General features: G+C 40.2%; 1 protein-coding gene across 3 annotated transcripts in view; it reads right to left on the bottom strand.

The window, feature by feature from the left end:
• Positions 1 to 22,070, bottom strand: part of TAF1B (TATA-box binding protein associated factor, RNA polymerase I subunit B) — a 49,363-nt gene extending 27,293 nt beyond the window's left edge. The window contains exons 1-9 of one of the 3 annotated variants that reach the window (XM_082047638.1): positions 21,714 to 22,070; positions 20,791 to 20,889; positions 20,222 to 20,309; positions 18,275 to 18,372; positions 17,887 to 17,982; positions 17,180 to 17,315; positions 13,905 to 14,061; positions 6,563 to 6,662; positions 2,076 to 2,177 (exon numbers count right to left, since the gene is read on the bottom strand). In XM_082047638.1, the coding sequence (XP_081903764.1) occupies positions 2,076 to 2,177; positions 6,563 to 6,662; positions 13,905 to 14,061; positions 17,180 to 17,315; positions 17,887 to 17,982; positions 18,275 to 18,372; positions 20,222 to 20,309; positions 20,791 to 20,889; positions 21,714 to 22,055 (1,218 nt within the window). In that variant the 5' untranslated portion in view covers positions 22,056 to 22,070. The remainder of the gene's footprint in view (positions 1 to 2,075; positions 2,178 to 6,562; positions 6,663 to 13,904; positions 14,062 to 17,179; positions 17,316 to 17,886; positions 17,983 to 18,274; positions 18,373 to 20,221; positions 20,310 to 20,790; positions 20,890 to 21,713) is intronic. The other 2 variants (XM_082047639.1, XM_082047640.1) reach the window with 2 other exon arrangements.
• Positions 22,071 to 24,142: the final 2,072 nt, after the last annotated feature.

The raw sequence follows: 24,142 nt of genomic DNA, 5'->3' as shown, positions 1-24,142 counted from the left end.
CACAAGGAAAACAGCACAATCTACTGGCGTTGCTGCTCGGAAAAACATTTCTCCTTCTTTATGGGATAGCTAAGGGGGACCCAAAGAAAAAAATCACCACGAAGTCTCACTGGAAGACCGTAACCCATAATTGCACTCAAAACCCAAGAGCTGTTCTGCTGGAAAGCAAAGTGTGCAGGACAAAAAAAAAATCCTGGCAAATTCATCTCAGAAACTGGATCTCTCAAATCCTCAGCAAAAGTGAGATTTGATTGAAGCTGACATACAAAGATGGGTGGCAGAAGGATTACTGGCAGAGCAATAGGGTTACAAAAGTGCTGCCAATAATAAAATCAGGCAAAATTTAAAAAAAAAAAAGAAGACAGAACAAAAAGCCATACAAGGCATAGGATATGGTAGAGAAGAAACCACAGAACTGGAAAGTTTCCAGACAGCGTAGAGAAGAATGATCACTTCTCAATGTTTAAAGCAAGCCTTTCATTCCCAAATAAAAGAGGAAAGAAATTTAATAACCCGAGCTGGGGAGGGGGAGGGCTGCGTGTGCACGCATGCGTGCAAGGTATATACTCCTCCAACTCAAATACAATAAATCCAAAGCGTCATACAGAATGAAACACTCTGCACTGAAGTGGCACATTCTCAAAAGAGCTAAAGTTCTCCAGTCTACTTTATAAATACATTACGGTATCTACTTTAACACCTATCGCAGGGTACTTTAAGGAAAAAGACAACCCTGGATGAATTGGACCTTTTCGTAGGGCAGCAAATATTTCTTTTCAAACTCTTCCCGTCAAAGCCAACATCAGTTCATGATGGAGCATGAATATAAATTCTTGTTAAACTGAACACAATGGAGAGCTACCCAGAACTACTGGCCTATTTTTATACAGAAAGATAAACCTGGAAAAAATTCTATATATCAGGGAAAAGAGAGAAACAAGAAGCCTTTCAGTTAGGTGGGAAAAAGGGGAGAAAATCCTGACCCGTGCTTTTGAGTTGCATTATTCTCCTCCTCTTGTCCACAACACTAATTTCTGACAAGACAAATACATTGCTGCCACTTTACCAGGGTGCATTCAAGAGTTTTCCACAGGCAAAGGGAAAGGAGGATGCTAACATCCCTCTCAGCTGGAAGTTTAGAAAGCACTTCTGTATCATGGAAAAAGCCAGAGAGTAATGCTAGGAGTTACTGAAGAATCAAGACATCCAGGGATGGAAATAGATTAATTATATAGAGCAGATTTCAAATGAAACAGTGCTTCTGTTAATATGGGTAAGTTGGAGGTAAGATGTGTAGAAGGAAACAAAATAATAATGTACAATAAGACAACTGAGAAGTAACCTGGGTATTAATTTTCTCACATTGCAGGGTCAAAGCTCCCTAAACAGTACATTTCTTGTTATAGGGAGCAATACTCAGTGGATTATTAAAACCAAACAAACAAAAACAACACACAGAGGAAGACAGAGAGGAATGGAATTAAATCATAAAACAAAAAATGAAGCATTTTTAAGATACAGCTTCCTAAACAGCGATGTATACCAACAACCCTGTCAACATTGAAGCATTCAGTGGCCCTCTCAGGAGACGGAAGGTTTCAGACAGGCTTAGAATTGTGCAGCTACTTCCATCTATGATTAAGAAAGAAAAATAAAAAGAGAGAAAAAAAAAAAGAAAGGCTTATACAGAGAAGCCTGGGTTCCATGACCCCACTCCAGGGCAGAAGTAGCAGCAAGGATAACCAGGTAAACACCCAGTCCTTTTGTCTTTGAGGGCCGGTTGGTGGACAATTTCTAAACAGAATTCATCTAACGCTCACCAAGCTAAACTTTCTCCTAGCCCCTCCATCCTTTAGGGGCAAAAAAGCAAACAAAACCAACCTCACACCAGATTCTTTGTAAGTTTAGGGAAAAAAATAGTTATTTTAAAGTTGGAGGAGAGATTGAAAGAAGGGAACTTGATTGAGTCACACATCGGGCTCCTTGCCAAGTCCAGATACTTCTGCACCTAAAATACGAGCATTCCCCAAGCTCTTCAGAACAACAGGATCTGAAGGGTATTTATGAGGTTATACCTGTCCTGTTCCACGCAGCACACACTCCAAAATGATGTGTTTGTTATCTTCAATACTTCGGTAAATCGCGTTGCCCAATGGCCATGGGAGTGACTGGCTCACCTATATATATACACACATAGATTTAAGTTTGCGCGCGCGCGCGTGTGTGTGTGTGTGTGTGTGTGTGTGTGTGTGTTAAGAACATGAGAATCAAAAACAAAACTTATTTTTGGACATTGATTTTTTTTTAATCTACAATGCACTAATGTAAAATTCACCAAAAAACGATGAGTTTTATAAAAAGTAATGAAAGCTAAGGGTAAACTTGAGACAGCAAAGCAGAACCAACTTTAAAGCACAAACAAAATAATTGCACAGAAGATGATCAGGTCTTGAGTCAAACACAATCCTGAGTCAAGAATAGAAGGAAAAACAGACCTATGGCAAGGACAAGTTGTTGCTAGCTCAAGAGAAAAGGGATGCTTTAATCAATTTTGTATGAGGATAAAGATAAATCCCTAAAAACAAAATAGAGCATGTGCATCTTAAGGATATATCCCTACTTCAAGCAGAAATGGAAGAAGGAATCTGTGTGTGGCTCCACTGGAGGACAGATACTATCAATAAAAATGAAGCAAGCTGAAAGGAAATTACCCACAGAACTTCCTACATACTAGTAATTTACAAATTCGTTTTAACTCCTACACTAGCATGCTTATAAAGAAATAGATATCCTCTGCAGCAGAAAGGAAACTTTATCTACTGCATAGAACAAAAATCAAAACTTAAGTATCTTATTCTCTCGTGATGCATAAAAAAAGGTTTTAATCAAAAGGGATAAGAACACTTGGTTTAGAAAAATGAAATTTTGCAGAGGAAGATGAAAACTTGCTTTTCTTCTCTTGTACCTGGAACTTAGAACTTGTGAACTAAGAATTAAGCAGGAGCGCCCTGTTACTGCTGCCGTTTGCCCTGTGAGCCCTTTGATCGTGCATTTCAGTAAAACCCATTTACCAAAGGCTAACTTCTAATATACACATGATTTTAATAGATGAAGGGATAAGTAGAATGACTAATCAAGTGAAGGCTTAGGAAAGAGACTTAGAGCAATGTAAAAATAAACACATATGGAAGATAAACAACTCATTTTACACAAAAATCTTTTATAAAATACTTTTATCCTTCATAAAATACTTGTTAGGTATTACTTATCTCCAGCTGGAACCTGATGCGTGTCTAATATGACATTATGATAAAGAAAATCTGAAGATGTGGAAGCTCCTTTTCTCTTTATTGATGAGGCAGTTATGCCCAGAGCTCTGAGACTTCCAGACGGAGATGGCCCGATACGATAACCTTTTTGGTACGTATTTTAAAGTTCAGTTTGGGCAGAATGAAAAATCATCCCCTTCCTATTAGTTCTTCCACTACTACAAACATGAAGGGCTTATTTTCCCCCTGCATTGAAAATGTGAAACAGAATACAAGGCATATTACATAGTTGGAATCACAGCATACTTGAGGTTGGAAGGGACCTCTGGAGATTGCCGAGCCCAACGCCTCTGCCCAAAGCAGGGGGAACTACAGCACGTTGTTCAGGATTGTGTCCGGTCAGGTTTTGTGCATGTCCAAAGATGAGGATGCCAAAGATGAGGCAGCCTGCTCCAGCATTCCCTCACGCTCACAGTAGAAGAGTTCTACGTTTAAATGGAATTTCCTGTATTTCAGTTTGTGCCGTCGACTCCTGCCCTTCCACTGCGCACCACCTAGCAGAGTCTGACCCCATCCCCGCTCCTTCCCATCAGGGGTTTATACACATCACTGAAATCCTCCACAGCCTTCTCACAGATAAAAATCTCAGCGCTCTCAGCCTCTCCTTGTATGACAGATGCTGCAATCACCTCTAATTGCAAAACTGTACGCAGGACAGGGAAAAATTGTCAGTGATATGGACTTCCATTCCTGTATTACACAGCACAGAGGTTCATCAGCTGGGAAGCCTGAGACTAGTCACATTCCTTGTGTATGAAATACTACTACTAAATGACAAGGAATAAAAAAAAAAGCCCTTGTGCATGTAAACATACACACGTCACTACACAGAAAGATAGAAAGGAGATGTGACTCACCTAGTAATAATTGTTGCATTTAATTTTTTAAAGCTATAACATCTTCAAACTCATACAAATTCAGTATATTTTGAGTATTTAGGATATTTTGAGTATTTAGGAAATCGTTACTGAAAAACACACTTTAAGCCACTGAAAATGTTTTTATATGATGAGCCTTATCAAGTTAGGTTTTATCTGTACCAAACTGATAAAATTATACTTAGTATGACTTCAAATCCTTCAAGCCATTAAGACATAACTATTTCTTGATTCAAATTCAGTCTGCAGGGAATTAGCACAGGACACAATTAAATGCACTAAAAACCTTCTCAAAATAAAAAGGAGACAATATTGAGTAGTCCTGTCAGTTATCAAGATTTTAGAACATTCAGCTTACATTCACCAGACCTGAAGTACAACAAATAATGGCATTAGAGCATCTTACCTGCCTGGTTATTAACAGTCATAAGCCAGTAAAGGTTTTGAAGATAATTGTCTATAAAATATTATATACAGAACACCAAGGAGAAAAGAATGCATCCTGTATTTTCTGGATGAAGTATTACACAATCTGCCTTCCTGCTCCAGGACAGTAACCTCATCTCTTGAATTTCTCAAAACTCAGATGTCAAAACTAGATACAGTAAACTATTGGTTATCTCAGTGCTGCAATGATCAGCAAGATCAGCTCTGAAACACTCAGCTACTAAAGTTTTTGTAATTATCAGCCCAATGATGTAGTCAAAAATGTTAAAAGTAAATAAACCTAAGGATGTGTTACTACAGGAACACTGAAGGTAAAAAAGAGAGCAGATATTCCTAGAAAGTGAAAGCCACAATAATACTGGAGTGGTTGAAAAATAAATTGTACAATAAGCTTGCAGAACTTTATCTATGTACCTCAATGAAAACAAACTTAAGAGATTACTTGATTGGTGTGTATATCCACTTATACTTTGGAAGTGAGGGGTGCGGGTGTCGGTATCACAGACAAGCAAGATGGAAGTTACAAAAATTCAGCTTTTAGATCAGCAATTTCCTGCAAGCTAAACAGACGACACTAGATACAGACTCATCATAAGCAATGACAAGAGAAGTCAGATTTGTTTGGGTTATTTTTCCCCAGTTTGTGAAAAAAAGGAAAGTGACGGAGGGTGAAGGGGCTAGTCTTCCTCTTCTTTATAAAAGGTGCAACAAGATTAAATTGACCAGCTTGTGGCTTTCAAGTTGTAAAGTCCCACTGCCACATTAGGACACACTACGGTCCATAGTGGAAACAACAGAATAATCCGAACTGTCAGCTCTGGGAGAGCTGGGGCAGTGGGGTGGGGTGTGTATTTTATTTAGTCAGGCCAGAAAACAGTTCTAGGTAACAATTTTTAAGTGACAAAGACACCTCCAAAGGATGGAGGCAAAGGAGGACAGAGAGACTCAAAATTAAAAGAGTTTAAAAAGAAAAGAAGTTTATACCCACATTTCAACCTGATACATCTTTTCTATTAAGGAAATATCTAAGACAAAAAAAAGAAATTAAGAGGTTTCATATTAAATTGATCTCCTGAATTTTTAAATTTGAGGTCATAATTCTTATTTATCCAGACAGGATAACAGTCATATAGAAAACAAATGCTATCGATTAGCTTCTGAACAACTCATGACCTGCTGAATATAAGCTACTGGAGAACAGTAACGTTACTCACAACATCATTACTGAGGTCTTGGGCCACAAAGAGCTTACAGCAGACCAAACCCCAGCTTTTCCTGTTAGCAGAATTGCTGCCTTCTGCTCGTAAAAGCTAAGTTCCGCACACTTCAAATATCCACAATAAACTTTTTTCTGCAACATGCCATCAGCTGGCAATTGTTACCACCGTACCTTAAGTAAGAGAAATTCACATTTTACTCAAGACTGTCCATCCCTATTCAGCTTCCAAAAGGGCTGCAACCCCTTGTACGGATTTTAGGTTTGATATATTTCAACCAATACAGCAAGAAACAGACCAAGAGACAGCACGCAACCCATATTTTATGAAAATAATGTGGAGTTACAAACAAATTCAAGACATATTTTTAAATAAGCACCAAAATATTGCCCTTAGACATGAATCCTATTTCTGAGTGTTCCCAAAGCAGTTCTGAATACCTTTTGCTCCACAAGTTCTTATTGATTTTGTTTTAACTTAGGTAATCAGTTTAGTAAGACTCGTTAAAGTACTCTGAGTTACAGAGGGCAATGGTTTCCGCACAGGCTCCAAAAATGCAAAACATGAACTCTACAACATAAGAATATATTTAATCGATTTATTAGTACAGTGACTAAAAAACCTGAAATATCACAAGATGACTAGGTTTTGGTCATTTTTTAAAATCTTTCCCTTGCCAGAAAAAAATTACCTCTACACAAAAGATCTTAAGATCAACTCCATATAATTTCATCTTCTCCGGAAAATGCTGAAAAACATTCAAATACGGAATATGACCTTCAACAACAAACCTGCATTAAAAACAAAAACACAACCAAATCAAAATACTTTTACTACGACAAACGCATGCATTTATTCTAAAATTAATACACAAATCAACTTCTGATTTGAAATAACATCACTATTATACTGCCTGAACAATTGTATCTGAAGTTACACACCCGTAAATGCTCCACAGGACAAAAACTAGTTCAATCATTTAACAGGCTTGTAAGTTCTAGCTCAGATATGATTGACAAACAATAATGTTACAGCAGTAAGCTCACAATCAACACGCTTATATGGAGTTTGTTCTGCACATTCTTCAGCTACTGCATTTCTGAAACTGCTTTAAGCCTCCTTTGAATGGTATGGCATTTCTTTTTTTTTCAAAACTCTTAAAAGTAAAATTTACTTAAAGCTTTAAACACAATTTCTGCTGGAGGAGTTTCAGTCAGGTAATGTGGTCGGGAGGAAAGTCACAGAATGATGAGCAGATACACAGAGCTGAAATCCCATTAATGACATCTGTATTCTGATTTTTTTAAGTATTATTCAGATACGAATAGAAATTATTTTGTATACTAATAAATACACTTTTTTTTAAATTTGCACCCAAAAAATGCATTTTTGGTTAAAAACTGGCTCAACAGTATTATTCAGGATTTTTCTTGACTTTTTCATGTGTATACGTAAGATGGGACTTAACAGGTACCAATAAAAAGCCACCCCACACCAAACCCCTGCTCTTATCTAACATCTCAGCCGACATTCACAGCAGGCAACACCAGCACCGAACAAGCACAGATCCTCACAAGGGCACAGACGCTACTCTCATTCCAGATTAAAGCATATTAGTGGTCTCCCATAGCACTGAGCTGAACTACATTCCTGTCTCCCCTTCTCCAAAGAATTTAGCTAAAAGAGTACATTAAACTGGAATAAGTTAACATTTCTAGCAGAAAGACACTGTTCTTTAAATAATATTGGAGATTGGAAAACAATTTTCTCTCCTGCCAGCTGGGTTATCTGCACAGTATCTGTCTGATCTTGCTACATAGATGAGTAACTTCTTGGTCTATGATCTCAAGTCCCTCCTGGATTACCAGTGGTTGTAAGAGTGGGCTCTGCATCTGCACTCTGTGTGGGGCAGCACCTCCACACTTCAATCCACAGTTGGATCCAGTCCCATGGGCTGAAACACTGAGTTCCCCATAAAGCAAGCACAGCAATCTGCCACTTTAATTGAAAATGTGTTGGGGGGAAAAAAAAAAGAAGAAAAAAAAAAACAAACAAAACCATACCAGCCTAAGGCAGAACAACATCTTCACAGCCAGAGCAGCCACTGCTGAGGAGGATCCACCTCCCTCCTGAGCCCACGGCCACGCACAAGCCGACCTTCCCTCTCCCAGTGCGGTGCCCTGACCACCGGTACATCGTGTGTACCTGCTGAAGTCAACTAAAATTCTGTTTAAAGGCTAGTTACTGAAAAGTTTACAGTTACTTTTTTTTTTTTTTAAACATTCTCAACTGAATTGTCAGTTTAATTTAAAAATTGAATTCAAACCAGGATTAAAATGAAAAGCGCATTTCTTAATGAAAACTGTCTCTCAGTTAGAATTAACTGACCATTTCTAATGACTTCTGAAAATCAGCAGCAATCTGAAAAATCACATCACTCAATCCTTTTTATTCTGAAGCTCTGTGTACTAGTCCCTTAAATGAAGAGGTAAAAGTCGCTGCACAATACTTTCTAATCAAATTGTGATGTACCTTTTGCTAACAAAATTTAAACAGCTTTCCTCAACCAGCGCAGACAGCGTTTCCACACCCCAAGTGGAGGAGTGCACTGGGTCCACATGCTTGGTGAGGTTGTCCTCCAAACCCAGCACCAGTTGCTTGTCCTAGCACAACAGTTCCTTAGCTCATTTTTGTCAAGGTCACCTGCACTAAATTGAAGAATTCAAACTTGAGGGATGGTTTCATAGAATAGATTGAGGCAACCTAAAAGCTCAACATAACCAGTCGTACTTCCCTTCTCCTGGCCTGGCTGTGTGCTCCTGGTGCTCACCCTCCTGACCCCACCTGCAGTCCCGTGTCCAGCTCTGGAGCCCTCAGCACAGGAAAGACATGGACCTGTTGGAGAGGGGCCAGAGGAGGCCACAAAAATGATCAGAGGGCTGGAACAGCTCTCCCATGAGGACAGGCTGAGAGAATTGGGGTTGTTCAACCTGGAGAAGGCTCCAGGGAGATCTTGTTGTGGCCTTTCAGTACTTAAAAGGGGCCTATAAGAAAGATGGGGACAGACTTTTTATCAGGGCCTGTTGAGATAGGACAGAGGGTGATGGTTTTAAAACAAAGGAGGGGAGATTCAGGTTAGACATGAGGAAGAAATTTTTTAGAATGACGGTGGTGAGACACTGGCCCAGGTTGGCCAGAGAGATGGTCGATGCCCCATCCCTGGAGACATTCAGGGCCAGGCTGGATGGGGCTCTGAGCAACCTGATCTAGTTGAAGATGTCCCTGCTCATTGCAGGGGCTTAGACTAGATGAAGAAGATCCCTTCCAACCCAAACTGTTCTATGATTCTGTGATCTTCTTCCACAAATGTAACTCACAGTAGCAGCAGCACACTACCCATCACTCTATGGCAAGAAAGAAAGGTTTGCTCCCCATCATCTAACAAACTGAGGAGGCTCATAGATGGCTCCTAACAAGTGCAAGAGTTGGCAGAGAGAATGGGCTGCATCACATAAGCAGGAGGAGAGAAGAAAGAGAAGCAAGATCTTCCTCTTTCAGCAGCAGTGGCTCAGCTGATGATAAGCATTCACTGACACGCGTTAAGGCGCAATCACACAATCAGCTTTCAGATTTGAAGAGCTGGTACCAAGACACTGAGGGCAGCAACCTCCTGAGCCAGCACAGCAGCAGATATAAGAGGACAAACAATCAGGACCTTCCTTGGGGTGTGGTGGCGATTGCAGCCAAACCACTCCAGCAGCTTTGCTGCCTCTGCAGCGGGGAATCCCACCCTCCAGCCACTGCCATGCACCCCTCCCTGCTGACAAAAGCACCTGTGTGACTTCTCAGAAAGAGCCTTAGATTGAGAACCAGTCTTTTGTTTTCCAGGGTTTGATTTCAATCAGACACGTCTCCAGACCCAGCTGACTGCCAGCACAAGGCGGAAATGGACCGCGGTGAAGAAAATTAACCTGTGCTGAAATGTCCGGCGAAACTTTCTTTTGCAAAATTAGTTTTCTGCAGATCTACTTATTTCAACTAATACACCATGAACTGGATGAATGCACCCAGGGCAAGAGAAAGAGCAGGAGTGTTTATGCAGGACCAAGGCAACTGACACTCAAATCAGCTTAAACTGATGCTGGAACCAAATCCAGAAACAAACGATGTCTATCAAAATGGTTTAGAAAAAAAAAAAAGAGCTTCCACTCACTTGGCTGTGCTGTGTCAAAGCATTGTAACTGTTTAAAAAATAATAGCATCCTTCCTAGCTTGAAATTACTGTCTCCATACAAAAGAATGCTCTTCTTTCTCAGGCTCAAAGTTGTTTTTATGTTCTAAAAATACATGAAACGGTGTAAATACCCTACTATGAATATAATGTGCTGATGATTCAGGTTTTAAACACTTACTCCAAAAGCCCAGATTTGGAATAGCACTTCAGAACAGTTTCTTCTGTCTGCTGTTCTTCCAAACCTTTCATTTAACAGATGATCAAAACACTTGTGAGACTGTTGTATCAGTGAAGTGCCTGAAAACTCGACTGGCAGATACAGTACACAGTCTGTGTTCTTTTAATTACAGCAGCAGTATATATTAGTAAGGTCCAAGAATGAAAAAAATCCAAGGTCCTCTGCATGCTACAAGGAAATGATGCATCTGTTAAAGCCACACAGTAATGCCACCAACTGATTACAAGTTTGGTCTTGCCAGCACGGCTGGGTAGAAGTGCATTTGAAAAGCACTGGTTCTCAGAATCTCCAAGTCTAGCATCTTGAAACTTTTTTGTACATGCCAACAATTTTATTCGTTATTTAGATAAATAACATGCAGCATAGGGATTTTGTGACATTATTCACAATGGAAAAGGATTTAATGTGTTGCACAGACTTGAGTAAAAGGTTGTTACAAATGTTATTTTTAAACAAAAATGTCCCTGTCAGAGGAGGTAATTGTAGTGTTTGTCTGCTAAGTGTGTCAAGTAGCAAGGAGGAGTATATTTCTGGTGTTGTAAATCCTTCAAAAGCTGGCAGACTGCCCTACTATAGTGCCTAAGCATGTATCACAAGGGAGGAGCAGCAGTCAGCTGACTTCAGGGTAGGGAGAAGACCAAACTGAGGAAAAAACACGGCAGAACTTTAAGTACAACTGTAATTCAGATGGTTTAAATAAAACAATTTGCGTATAAAGATTTAAAAGGTAACGCGGAATACTTAATGTTTTCTCTGCATAGTTTTCATCTGTGGTCTGTCGCTATTTTGATCTGTGTATCTTAATGCATGCAAAAATGTGAGCATTGTCTGATTTTTAAAACTTAAATATTCAGAAGTTAGAAAACAAGTATTTTATGGTAGTTCACGTAATTTAAAATTCTTTCCCCTTCTTCATCAAACTTGTGAAAGGCAAAGACCTTAAGGGTAGGGAGGGAAGCATGATAATGTAATTACAGTCTTATATAACTATCGTTATCATGGCAAAACTTAGCTATACAAATGACATTTTTTTAAATGTCAGTTTCTGCATTTAACTTAGTTCATATGTTCAGTGCATTTTAAGTCACTGAATCATTCTGATTTACCCACTTTTAAAGGTATTATACGCATGAATTGTATTGAATGAAATGATACCTTCTCATTCAAATCACCTTATTTCAATTTCCAATTACTAGTTTCTGATTATGCCTTTCTGGGCTATATTTGATCATTCCCCCCCCCCGCCCCGCTCTACCTTTCCAGCTTTTTTTTACTGTTTCCTCTATGTTTTTCATGTTTCCTCTAAATCCTTTCAAGCAAATGCACTCATCTCCTAAATATCTCCATACAAAGGCTGTTCTCCAGGTTCTGAATAATTTTCCTGGATCTTCCCTGTAGTCCCAAATTTCTAGAGTGCCAAATACAACAATATACCATTAATAAGCAAACACCACTATTTACTTTTCCTCTTAACAGTTAACTTTGACAGTTGGATTTGCTGTTGTTGTTTGGTTGTTCATTTTTGGGTTTTTGTTTGCTTGGTTCGTTTTTTCAAACTACACCATTGTACTAAGACGGGAACTTGTGAGGATGTATTTCCCTCACATGACCCCACAAGCTTTCCAGAAACAGTTTCCACTATTCAGTAACCAAAGAATAGATATTTCATTATTATTTTTTCTCTCCAAACAAGATAGGATAAGCAAAAATTATCTACTGTGAACCATTTGCTCCACCACAGTAATTTACTACTTGGATTTTTGCTATATACAAACATTACCAGACATGATTTATATATTTATTTTATAATCACTGACAAAAATACAGAGTATGCTATGGTAGTTCTGACTCCTATAGAATTTCTGTAGGAATATCCTAGTCAGTAGGTCTATTTCTTAATCCACTAAATAAATACTCCTGTATTGCAGGCTGATAGTTTGATTTTGGAAAACTGTGGCATTTTGCTGAACATTTTACAAGCATCTTTTATGCAATAACAGCATACCCAGTTATGCAAACATGCAGTGGTTTGTGCAGTTCTGACCAATGAAGGCAACAGTGCCCCACTAAAGTTTAATCAAAGGGTTAAACACTGTTTTGCATAGAAATAAATTAGCTCGTATTAACTACTGTACTTCAGACATACAAACCTCCCCTTTTAAAAAAGTACTTGCAACAGAGCATTCTTCAACACTATCCTCCTCAGAAAGCTTGTACAAAGCTAGAGAGGCACAGGTGGAATTTGGCTCTGCAGAGGAGAGAGGCCACAATGGCAGATCAGGCTCTGGGGCAAACTTCCCTTGCATTTGTCACACTTTCAGCATCAGTACTAGTTATATGCACCGCAGGTGGGGATGATGTCCTCACTGCCTTGCCTTTTAGCTCCCAGGTTACATATTTGAAAAATAAAAATTAAAGAACTGAAATCTACCGTATCAACTGAATTTTGAATCAGTTTTTAGTTTATTTTGTCCAAGTTTGCAATTTGAATTGCCAACTTACAGTTACTTGAGTCGTTCTGTTCCTTAAATTTTAGCAAAGTAACATTTTTTGCCCCACAGAATTTCAACACTGGTTAAAAAGGTGTATCAATATAAAAAAATATCTTCCATGGAAGACCTAAGAATTCCTGAATTTAAACTATCTGGGCCTGATGTCAAATATTTATTACTAACAAGAAAAGCTGAATTATTTTTCATTCTTTAAGTAGAATAGAATAGAATAGAATAGAATAGAATAGAATAGAATAGAATAGAATAGAATAGAATAGAATAGAATAGAATAGAATAGAATAGAATAGAATATTTTAGTTGGAAGGGACCTACAATGATCATCTAGTCCAACTGCTGACCAAAAGCTAAAGGAAGTTGTTAAGGGCATTGTCCAAACACCTCTTAAACACTGACAGGACTGGAAGTAAATAAGGAGTGCGTTCATAGCCTTGTAGAGGGGAGAAGGGAACACCACTGTCAGCAATAGTTTTGACGGTCTCCATTTAGCATCAAACCCTACTATTAGAACATTTTATTCTCCTACATTAAACACTCTATCATTCTGAACTCTGATAATTACAAAGATATGAGGGTGAAAAAAGACTTCCTATATTAATTTCTGTGCCCAACTCCATTGTGTGAAGCTATTTAGCTACCTTTCATATCACTGTATACTGCTGGTATTGTTTGTATGAGCACACTGATGTAAGTCCTGGAGAATGTTTACTCATTTAATTCTGGCATGCTGACAACAGCAAGAATAGCAGAACTGTGACCATACACACCTCCAGTTAATCTTAAGAAATTGTGAAGGAGAAGGATAAAAACTTCTTTATCTCCAAAACTTTCTCCCTTACAGGTCGTTTAGATTCATCGCAAGCAACAGAGAGAATAATCTCCAAAAGCAGCAGCACAAATTGTTATGTCAAAGTAAAGATAAGACAACTAAATAGAGAGGAATTCTCACTTTTTCCGAGCAAATTAGTAAAAGGGCAAGAGTACAGATCTAACTTTGAAAAAATGTATTATTTACAAAAGCAACAAATGTTTCACTAGAGACTAGACATACCTTAAGAGATCAGATAATGTCATTGGTTCTCTCAACCAGAGTAACGCCATGTAACAAAACGAAAGGGTCATTGGCATTGTCATCCTCAGCTTCTCCTTTTGGTTCTTCATGAAATACAAGCTACCATCTACCGATCCAGAGCACACAGAGGTGCTCGCTTGTGTTTATGTTAAAAACAGAAAAGAAAAAAAAAGTAATTCATACAACATACACACAGTATACAGGAAACAAGATAAAGGAACATATGTGGACCCTTCTTCAGCAACTAGCAACATTTTGAAATCGTTACTTTGAGTAGCTGGGTAGTTTGTGTACTCTTCTACTAAACAGTTAACTCTAATTTATTCATCTCCCATGATATGAGATGACAATCTGTTTCATAAACTGCTGCTTCACTCAACTAAGACACTGGATCATATGAAGAGACAAAACGTGCTCTGGTACCCATCCAAACAGAACTTTGATTGGGAACTACACTTAGACCTGGACTTCTAGAAGGACATGAACTCCTATCTAACACATAACTAACAGTACTTACGAGCTGGAAATACTATTTTCCATTTGAGAGATAAAGGAACAGTGGGGAAGCAAGGGAAAATTCAATGTGCTTAAATCAATGCCTTGGAGTTGAGGATTAAAACAGTGTTTTAAACTTCGCAGTCAGGACTTTAACGTAAACATTATTTACATCACAGAAATTTTACTGAGGTTAACGTATGTAACCATCGGCCATACAATCTCTAACTGCAGAATGTAAATATTCTTTTAAAATAATGTAACTACACTAAATAAAAAACACCTCTAGAACAAAAATATAGCAAATGGTGAAGAAGGCGGGAAAAAAACAACAAAGAACAACCAACCAAACCTCCTTACTTCCCTACTGAGATGAATCACTGAAAACCAAAAGCAGCAGCAATGAGAAATTTAATTTAAGGGAGTCATTTATGAGTTAGGAACCTTTTCAGCAGTGAAAGCTGGGAGTTCAGGGAAGGAGGAAGAAAAAAAGAAAAGCCTCTCTTCCCTACACAATGACCCAGCTAGAACGAATGGAAATATTTTGTATTTAAAGCACAGCAGCACAAAATATCAGCATCGATTCTGTAGCCATTTTCTCACTGTGTTTACCCACAGACTGTTCACCTGTTCAGACAGAACAGCGAGGGCTGGATCCACAGCTCCCCAGCTGGGAGCTGCAGGGCCATGGCAAGCAGCCTGCAAAAAATAGTTTAAAACTTGAGAGAGCTGTGCAGCTCAGCCCTGTGGTTATGCTGGCAGGTGACAGCCAAGCCTGGAAGGTGACAGCGGTCAGCGGGGAGGTCCAGTGCCCACTGACATGCAATATGAAGACAGACACTGCAAATATCGCGTTCCTGAGCCAGATTTGGTCTTTGATGCCACCTACCGGCTCCTAAAATGGCAGGGACGCGGCAACAGGTTAGAAGAACTGGCTCAAACACACACCTGGTACAGAGCAAGACAAGGTCCAGATGACAGCATCCTGCAAGGTCTGTCTTGTACAGGTGCGCCAGAGAACAAACACAGCAACATCACTCAACCCTCTTAGTTTCACCTTTTACACGGATACTTATGCTTAGAGGCAGCCTCATGACTGAAACTTCATTATTAATTTCACATTCAACTCAGTTTAAAATAATCCTCATTATATTTGCGGCCTTAATGATGGCACACAATTTCCTTTTACTTCTTCCAGCTTATGCAAGGCGTGACAACACAGTTACACACATGTAATAACCTAAGAGCTCAACAGGCTTCTCTAGCAATATCTCAGTGCTATACTGAGTCAAATTTGGTATTAAGTCTACACACACACCAAAAAAATCAAAACAACAAAAAGTGCTTGCACAATGGACAAGCCACTGAGGAAAAAAAAAGGGTCCTGAGGTTTCCAGTCTGTAGCAATAACAGCTCAGTAAAAACAGTAAAGAAAAGGAAACCCATGAATCTTCACGATGATTTTTAATCAATTAGAACGCCTCTAGTATTACCTGTGTTAAATTTCAATACACAAACCAAGTCCTATGTTTGTCTGATTTCACCAAACTGTAGTTTTAGTGACTCTTAATCCATTTCAAGAGCTTTTAGTGAAATCAGTATGACTACTTAAAGCTGAATTCGATCTCTGAAAAAACAGACCAAGAGCACATTAAATTATGGCCTATCTTAAGACTATCTACCTTCACCAGTGCCACCAGTTTTGTACCTTTTTCTCCCTCTCTAATTGTTTCGATTTTTTTTTAACTGCAGACGATCAAGTTTCTCATTCTGATTCCATTTCTGGACTTTGCAAAATAAAGAGAAAAACATGAAAGAAAAAGATTGCATTCTTCTGAGGGTATACAGGCAATATCATAGAAAAACAGAAATGGGACATAAAGAGAACAGTAAATACAGAGAAAAAGAAACACTGAAAGAAACAAGAAAAGAAAAGGCAAGCAAAGAATAAAGCAAAATAAGAAAAACCATCAGAAGTTTAAAATTCAAGCAGAAGCTTTCAAATCTGCCTAGAAACGTATTTCCACTATCAGACATTGCAGCATTGACTGGCATTACACTTGGCCAATAGCATCAAACACTCTAATTTTCTGCAACATTTTAATTACAGAATGCTAAACATTTTCAGTATTTTCAAGTTGATGTCGTGAACAGAAAGGAGAAACTGATGGAATGCTAAAAGAAGATTTTTGACAGAAGGGGTTATAGGAAAAGTAGTAGAAAGAATGCAGAGACAAAAACACAGAAGTACCAAAAATACCGTAAGCAAAAAAATTAGAAAGCTAAAAGTACCTATGGGACAGAAAAAAAAATACTGTCCCCAAAAGAACAAAGTTTTTTTTTCTTGTTTTAATATCAAAGTCACAACTGACAGCTCTGCTATTAGTTGAACAAGTGCTTATTGTTCAAAGCTATCGTGTTTGTAAACATCTAGCTTTACAAATATAATAGCAATTTTTTCCCCACTCCAAACAGGAGGCGTGGAGCAAACCTGTTCTGAAACAGAACTTCCTCTCGCATTTCCCATTGTATTTCCAGGTCCTGTTCAACTTTTATCTCCTTGGGTGGGGGTTGGGGAGAAAAGTCTTACATTTCTGGTAGAACATAAAGTATTCTAGTGGCAAACAGGACTGAAAACTTTACACTTTCCAACCAGTTCCTCCAATTCATTGTACATGAATACACTGCATATACATATTAATTTATATTAAAAAGCTGTACAAAAGTGGTTTCCAGACAGTTCAGTTCGTTGCTCCTACCTGAGACCTTGCTAGTCGATGAGACGAAGCTGGAATCGGTCTGTAGATCCCCCTCGCTTTCAGAGAGAGACAACAAGTGAAGGACGCTGGGCGTCTCTGGTTCACTCTCCACATCAGTACTGCTATCGCACACCTGCTTTTGTAAACAAGTCACTGTTAGCTACTGTTTCCATCTGAAGACCCAAATAAAGCGTAACAGATGCAAGATCAACAGTAAATGAAGTTTAAACCCAAACTGTTCACATGTAAAGAAATTCTGCAAAAAAAAACATTTTTAAAGGATTTCTCCAAATAAGAAGAGATCTAGTGATTACATTAAATTTCAGTCTGCTACAGTGACGAGGAAGTTGGTAATACATAGAAACAAAGCTTGATTAAATAACTGACTTTGAGAGAGCAGGCAGGAAAGGATGGTAACTGGTGATCCATTTGGTATTTTAATTTCTGCTCTATCTACTGACTATCTATGTCAAGACAAAGAAATTTTTTAAAATAAGCAGTTTTCCATACTTGGAGATTTATTTTTCTCTTGAAATAGGAAAAAAACCCAACAATAAAATGCACATGGTGAACCCTGTTTAGAAGACAATTTTCATGCTTAATTGACATCAATACAAGCTAGATATGTAGCCTGTTCAAAGTAGGTTTCTGTTGTTGCTTTTTAAAAAGATACCAAACATCTCATGGGATTTGAGCCTTTCACTTACAGGTAATGCTTTGACAGTTTCCCCATCTGGTCTGTCACAATATGCCTGTTTGCTCTTCTGAAGGTAAAGCCTCCAAAAATTGCACAGAATTTCATCCTGATAAATACAAATGGATAGTGATTAGTACAAAGTTTACAAGATCATTAATTGCTAAGAGAACAGAGCTCAATTTCTAAGTCTGGAATCTGAATAATGTTCCACTTCTAATTTTATTAACTATGTTTTAAAATTACCAGAGAAGCTAAGTTTGTTTTCATATGCTCAATGTTTTTAAACAGGGAGTTGTTCAATTCACTTTAAAAACTACAGTCTTTTGAAATAGCAGGTCCTGTAACACACAAACAGCGTGTGTACAGAGCATGTACAACTCACACTGACATCTACATACCTTCATTTGTGGACATACTCCTAATGCTTCCAAAGCTTCAGCTTGTTTCTTGAGTACAAGCTGAAAGCCTTCACAAACATACCATTCACAGCCTCCATCTAAGTACCAAAAAAAAATTGTTAGAATTATTTTGGGTTATTTTAACCTTACGCATGCTTATTTCCACTTAATATTCTGTTCTCTTGGTATTAGGACAGAGACATGTCTCCCTATTAAATAATTTCAGATCCTAGAGGATAAACCAGCTACAGTGAATACTCCATTAAGTTCCATTTATTCACAGTCTTAATCAAGAAGAAAAGCTACTGAACAAGCACTGTTCTCCACACATTTCCCAATAATAATATATTTCACTGTAACTTCTAGTGTGGCAATTGAGTGGAGAGTTGTTAAGTGACCAGTTTTAAAATAACTGACAACCTGTCATTAAAAAATTAAATATGATCATTTCTTTCCCATCCCCAGCAGAGAAAACTGGAACACATTATGGTGGTGAGTCAGGCAAAAAACAACCAATATCACCACGTTCTTCACCATTCTCTCCCACAGAAACACACACATTTACATGAAAGAAACTTTCTCAGATATTCCAAGTTTCTAGCAAACCTCAGCAGAACATGAATTTCATAAGAAGCAGGCCTGCTCCAATCTATTCACTGTTTCCTCAGACTGCATTGTGTTTACTTTTCACACCTACCTCTCTATTTTTACTTCTCCTTTTCTACAGGCTTTTGGTTTTAGACATTTTCTCCGCATTTTCTCAACTTCCTTTTCATTCCCTCCACGCCTGTTCTTCATTAATTTTCCTTCCAATAACACCTTGCATCTCACCAGCTTAGAAGTTATCTGCCCAAAGCTTCTGCCCTGCTTCAACGATGTTGGCTTTAACTGTTAACCGCAGATACAGTTTACTCCTATATATGCCTGAAAATAAGCTGCCACAGTATAGTGTAACTGTACTCACAGAGGGGACTGTATGAAGCTAAGAGTTTCTATCTTAAGAAGCCTGGGGGATGGCTCATGACCTTCCTAACAGGAGAAATAAAAAGCATGAAGTGGTACACAGCTCCGACTTTAGCAGTAATACAGGATAAAGACAAGTGGAGGTGTTGAGGTGGTTCCGCTTTTCACTCCCTTCACCTACACACAAGTTGTTCTTTTAAAATGAATGTATTATCGGAACCCACTGACACCGCAGTAGAGCGAAGATAGGCCAGCATGTCAGAGACAAAACAACCCCATGCTTCATTTAGCACTGATATGCATTTTTGCTTTTTGAAAGTGGCCACAACAGTAAAACAATTACCCAGCCATTACAGCATATATACATAGCTCCAGCAGCAGCCTTACTGTGACACCCTTATGATATATATCATCACAGATAATGACTACTATTCTTCTGAATCAGGAAATCAGAAGTATAGAAGTGACTCTGGATGAAAGATGTAACATTGGTTTAGCTACTGTAACTGCACAAAGTCTCTTCCATGTAGGTTTGTGTGTAGGTTACAGGACCACGCACCTGTAACGCAAGCCAGACTGATATTCTAAGAGCTGGACCACCAGCACATCAAACTGATACAGACAGCTTTTCTGGTTTTGTGATAGTCATCATAAGGAAGGAACAAAGAGGATCACCACATCTGAATGCATGCCACCAGCATATTCAATGAGTACTGCCTTCCACAAATCAAAGTGGCAATAAGTAACACGCAGCTCCGTTCAACACAAAAAAAACCCACTACCAGGCTCACAGAGGTCACCTGTGGCACAGGAAGTCACCAACAGTGACTGCTGAAGGTTGTGACAGCATTTGGGAGATATATTTTGTTCCTACAGTTTTTCCAAGCTATCTGCTTTTGGCCACCGCCAAAGACATAATGGGCTAGCTAAACCCTGGCTGAACAGCCACTCTCACGCAAAATACAGAGGGAAACTCATACATACCAGTTTTTTCCTTCTTTCTTGAACCTTTCGAGATTGTCTGGACTCTTGTATTAGAAATAAAATCAGTGTTTATAACTTCTCTAGTTCTCTGCAAAACAGGAATACATCTTAGCAAGAAAAAAAGCCAGGCCTAACTTGCACAGATTGTCTCATTGTAAAACATTACCAGAGGAACTTGTTCAAATTTCATAAACCAAAGGGAGACAGAACATTCTGAAATTTTCATTCAGAAATTGCAGAAATAGAGAATTACTATGCTGGACATTCAGGGGACGTGCATCAGGGTTTGTCTACACTGGTAGGTACTGAAGCACAGCAGCACCCAGGCATTATCTCTAAGGCATCGCACAGCACAGCAGCACTACAGCTGCAGCAACAGCATCTTCAGGTGGCTCAGTGCACACGTTGTGATTTCAAGGACCATTAAACAGTGTCAAGTGAAGCATGAAAAAGGAAGAACCACAATACTGCCAATACTAATGCCAAGGAGGAATTTTTTTTTTTTTTAATATAAAACCAAGAAACAATTAAAAAAACCCTTTTCTAAGGCCAGTAGCTTATCTTTTTACCTCAGTAACATTGTGGCAAGATCTGCAATAAAATCTGCCTCCATCAGTGAGACCCCAGTTCACTTCCGAACACTGAGCACAGCGTTCATTAAATTCTCTCTAAAAGGAAACAAACAATAAGTTCCAAAGGTGTTCAAGTAAAACAAATGGCACTATTACCAGGCTGCTTCACAGCATTTGAGATTATTCAGAGGGGAGAATATTTATGCCCTTTACATTAGCACTAGGTAGACAACAAGTAACCAGAGCATTTGCTAGCAACCATAGATAACCGTGAACAAGTAATTTTAGCCGGCACACACCAGCTCTTGTGTATGTTAACATTAGTACAAGGGGAATAATAATCCACACATGACATGGCTTGAAAAAAATCACCCATCAGAAATGGAAGCAGAGACAAAAAGCAGAGAGCGGAAGATGAAAGTAAAAATAAATGTCTAGAACTGTGAAGACCCCTGCAGCTGGAGACAGGCTGCACAGGCCGGTGAAGAGACGTGCCCGCAGAATGGGACTCTTCTTGGAGAAACCAGAGGAGGAAGGAGAAAAGAGGGGAAACAAGAGATGTTCTAAAGTGTTTGTCAGAAGCATCCCCCCACGGGCAGCTCCCGTGGGTGGCCCCGCACCCCCGCCGGCTGCGGAGCACCGAGGCCGCCACGCCGAGGGGTCCGGTCAGGGCCTCGCCCGCCGCCCCCGGGCCCCGGCCGTTCCCGGCGGGCGGGACAGGGCCGCGCCGGGCCGGGGCAGGCAGGGGCCGGGCAGGCGGCGCCCAGCGGCGCCTCGGCTGTCCCGCCGGAGCCGCACACAGCCCCGGCCCGCAGCCGCTGAGCGCCCGGCGGGGAAGCGCCTCCCACGCGGCTGCCGTGCTCCGCCAGCTCCCTCCGGCCCAGCGAAACCAGCCGCCCCCGCCGCTCCCCGGGCCGCACCGCTGCCTCCTCGTCCATGCCGGCAGCCGCCCCGGGACCCGCACTGTGGCAACCGCGCCGAGCGCCGGCCTGGAAACTGCAGCCCTGGCACTTGCGTTCCGGAGCCCAAGCGGGGCCGCCCCCGCCCCAGCCTGGCTGCCTCCCCTCACCGAGAGCCCTGCGGGCGGCTCGGGGGCGCGGAGCGGTCGCTGCGCCCCGGCGCTGCTCGAGGTGGTCGGGGGTGTCTGTCGGCGGCAGGGCCGTGGCGGTGGCCGGGGCGACAGCAGCGTGCCGAGGGGACACCGGGTGCTTCCCTGAAGGGACACGGGTGCTGCACCTCTGAGGGGACATTGCGAACTTCATTGAGAGAGCTGAGTTTGTTCAGCCTGGAGAAGAGAAGGCTGAGAGGGGGTCTCATCAATGCTTATAAATATTAAGGGTGGGTGTCAAGAGGATGGGACCAGACTCCTTTCAGTGGTGCCCAGTGATAGGATGAGGGGGCAACAGGCACAGACTGAAACACAGGAAGTTCCGTCTGAATATGAGGAGGAACTTATTTACTTTGAGGTGCCAGAGCCCTGGAACAGGCTGCCCAGAGAGGTTGTGGAGTCTCCTTCTCTGGAGACATTCAAGACCCACCTGGACACATTCTGTGCAGTCTGCTCTGGGTGAACCTGCTTTAGCAGATGGGTTGGACTAGATGATCTCCAGAGGTCCCCTCCAACACCAACCATTCCATGGTTCTATGAGGGACCATGGGTGGTTCGAGGGTACGTGGGATGCTTCACTGAGGGGGCACAGGTTCTTCCCCACTGCGGTGTCTTGGGGACCCCTCCAGCCCCAGCCCCTGCCATGGCCCTGCACGGAGCTGCATCCTCTCCCTGGCATTGCCCTGGCTGCGTGCACATGGCGGGTGACCGCTGAGGCTGTGCCGAGGCTGTCGGCAGGGGAACTGTGCTACTGCTTGTACAAAAGGAGGCCACAAGAACTCTTTTAACTACGTAAAGTGCGTGGAGATCCTTGAATGAGGAAAACTATGATCTGAAATTCACTTTCAATTAAAAAAACAACCAACCCTCCAGATCTTGATGTAGGGCTCTAATTTCTTGCACGCTAATAATAATGTTTAAAGATGTCTAAACGCCAAGATCTGTTATTGCAGTGAATTTGCCCACAAAACTGGAGAACAGGTTTAGGCCCCTTTAAAAAAAAAAGGGGGGGGGGGAAGAAAAGAAATCTTCACTGAGTGAAAGCATGGGAAAAAATTAAAGCTAAAATATACATAGAAAGAGGTGAGGCTGCCTTGACAGCTGTGGTTACATTGATGTTGGAGGATATGTACAGAGCTAGAGGGGAACTGTTTATGTTCAAGACAAAAGTTATTACTCATGCCAACTGTGATCTTTCTTCAGTGTGGGTTGAACATTTGTATCACCCATTAAAGAGAATTACGCACATAATTCCTGACACGTTAAAAAGGAGATTGTCAGCCTCACAGAAATGTAGCTAATACTTTGATGAAACAGATCCTATTTGTGATTTTAATTTCCATATTTTTCGTTTGTGGAAATAGAGTTCTGGGAAAGCAGGGCTATTTTGTGTGACGGAAAGAGTTTGATCTTTTTGTAAGATGAAATATTACCTTGAAAAATATCAGAGTAGCTTTGTCTGTGGTAAAACAGGAAGAGTTGTGTTCCAGTTCATCAGATAACGCATTGCCCTTACCGAGAGCGGTGCTGTCTTTGACTCCACGCTGTGAGCAGGCAATGGGCCTGCTTGGTGGATTTAACTAAATTGAAGAACTTGTTTAAATTAAGCATGGAAGCAACTGCTTTGATGAGGCAGGACCTTGGAGTTAGGTCTTCTGTTTTCTAATTACAACTGTTCAAAAGAAATTATAAAGAAAGTGTAATCACAGGACTCTGCCAATTTGTCAAAATCAGAACACTTTTCATGGCAGCAGCTGAAGATAAGCCAGAAAAGAAGAAAAGATTGGCTGACTGCACAGGGTATAATTGGTATATTGGTATAATTCTGGGTGTACTGGTGCAATGTGCCAGTAAAGTTTTTGAACAGAAGTGCTTACTCTCTGCTTTTGGACAATCCACGCTACTCTTCTGAGCTGCATTGTCCATGCGGGTGAAGCAGAGATGTGAAAAGCTACCAAACATCAGGAGGGAAGTTGTACAAACACTAATACTGCTATTACTAGTTACTTATTAGTATCCAGTCTGTATATAAATGCAAAGCTTCTATCAATATTTCTTGAGACCATCAACTAATTAGTGCAAACTAGTAATCTAGTAGCAAAAAATCAAAGCATAATAGGGGTAGCAACACTTATATCTATTTCTTAAATATTTTTTGAAATGACATGTATAAAACCGGTTTTTCAGCATATAAAATTATGTGTAACCTTTGTCCCTAATTACAAGTTACCCAAGCATGCT

The sequence above is a fragment of the Streptopelia decaocto genome (assembly GCF_964273445.1).
Source record: "Streptopelia decaocto genome assembly, chromosome: 3".
In the NCBI taxonomy this organism is placed as follows: domain Eukaryota; kingdom Metazoa; phylum Chordata; class Aves; order Columbiformes; family Columbidae; genus Streptopelia; species Streptopelia decaocto.
Note: the sequence above shows the minus strand (reverse complement) of the source record. Positions and strands in the feature narration are given on the sequence as shown.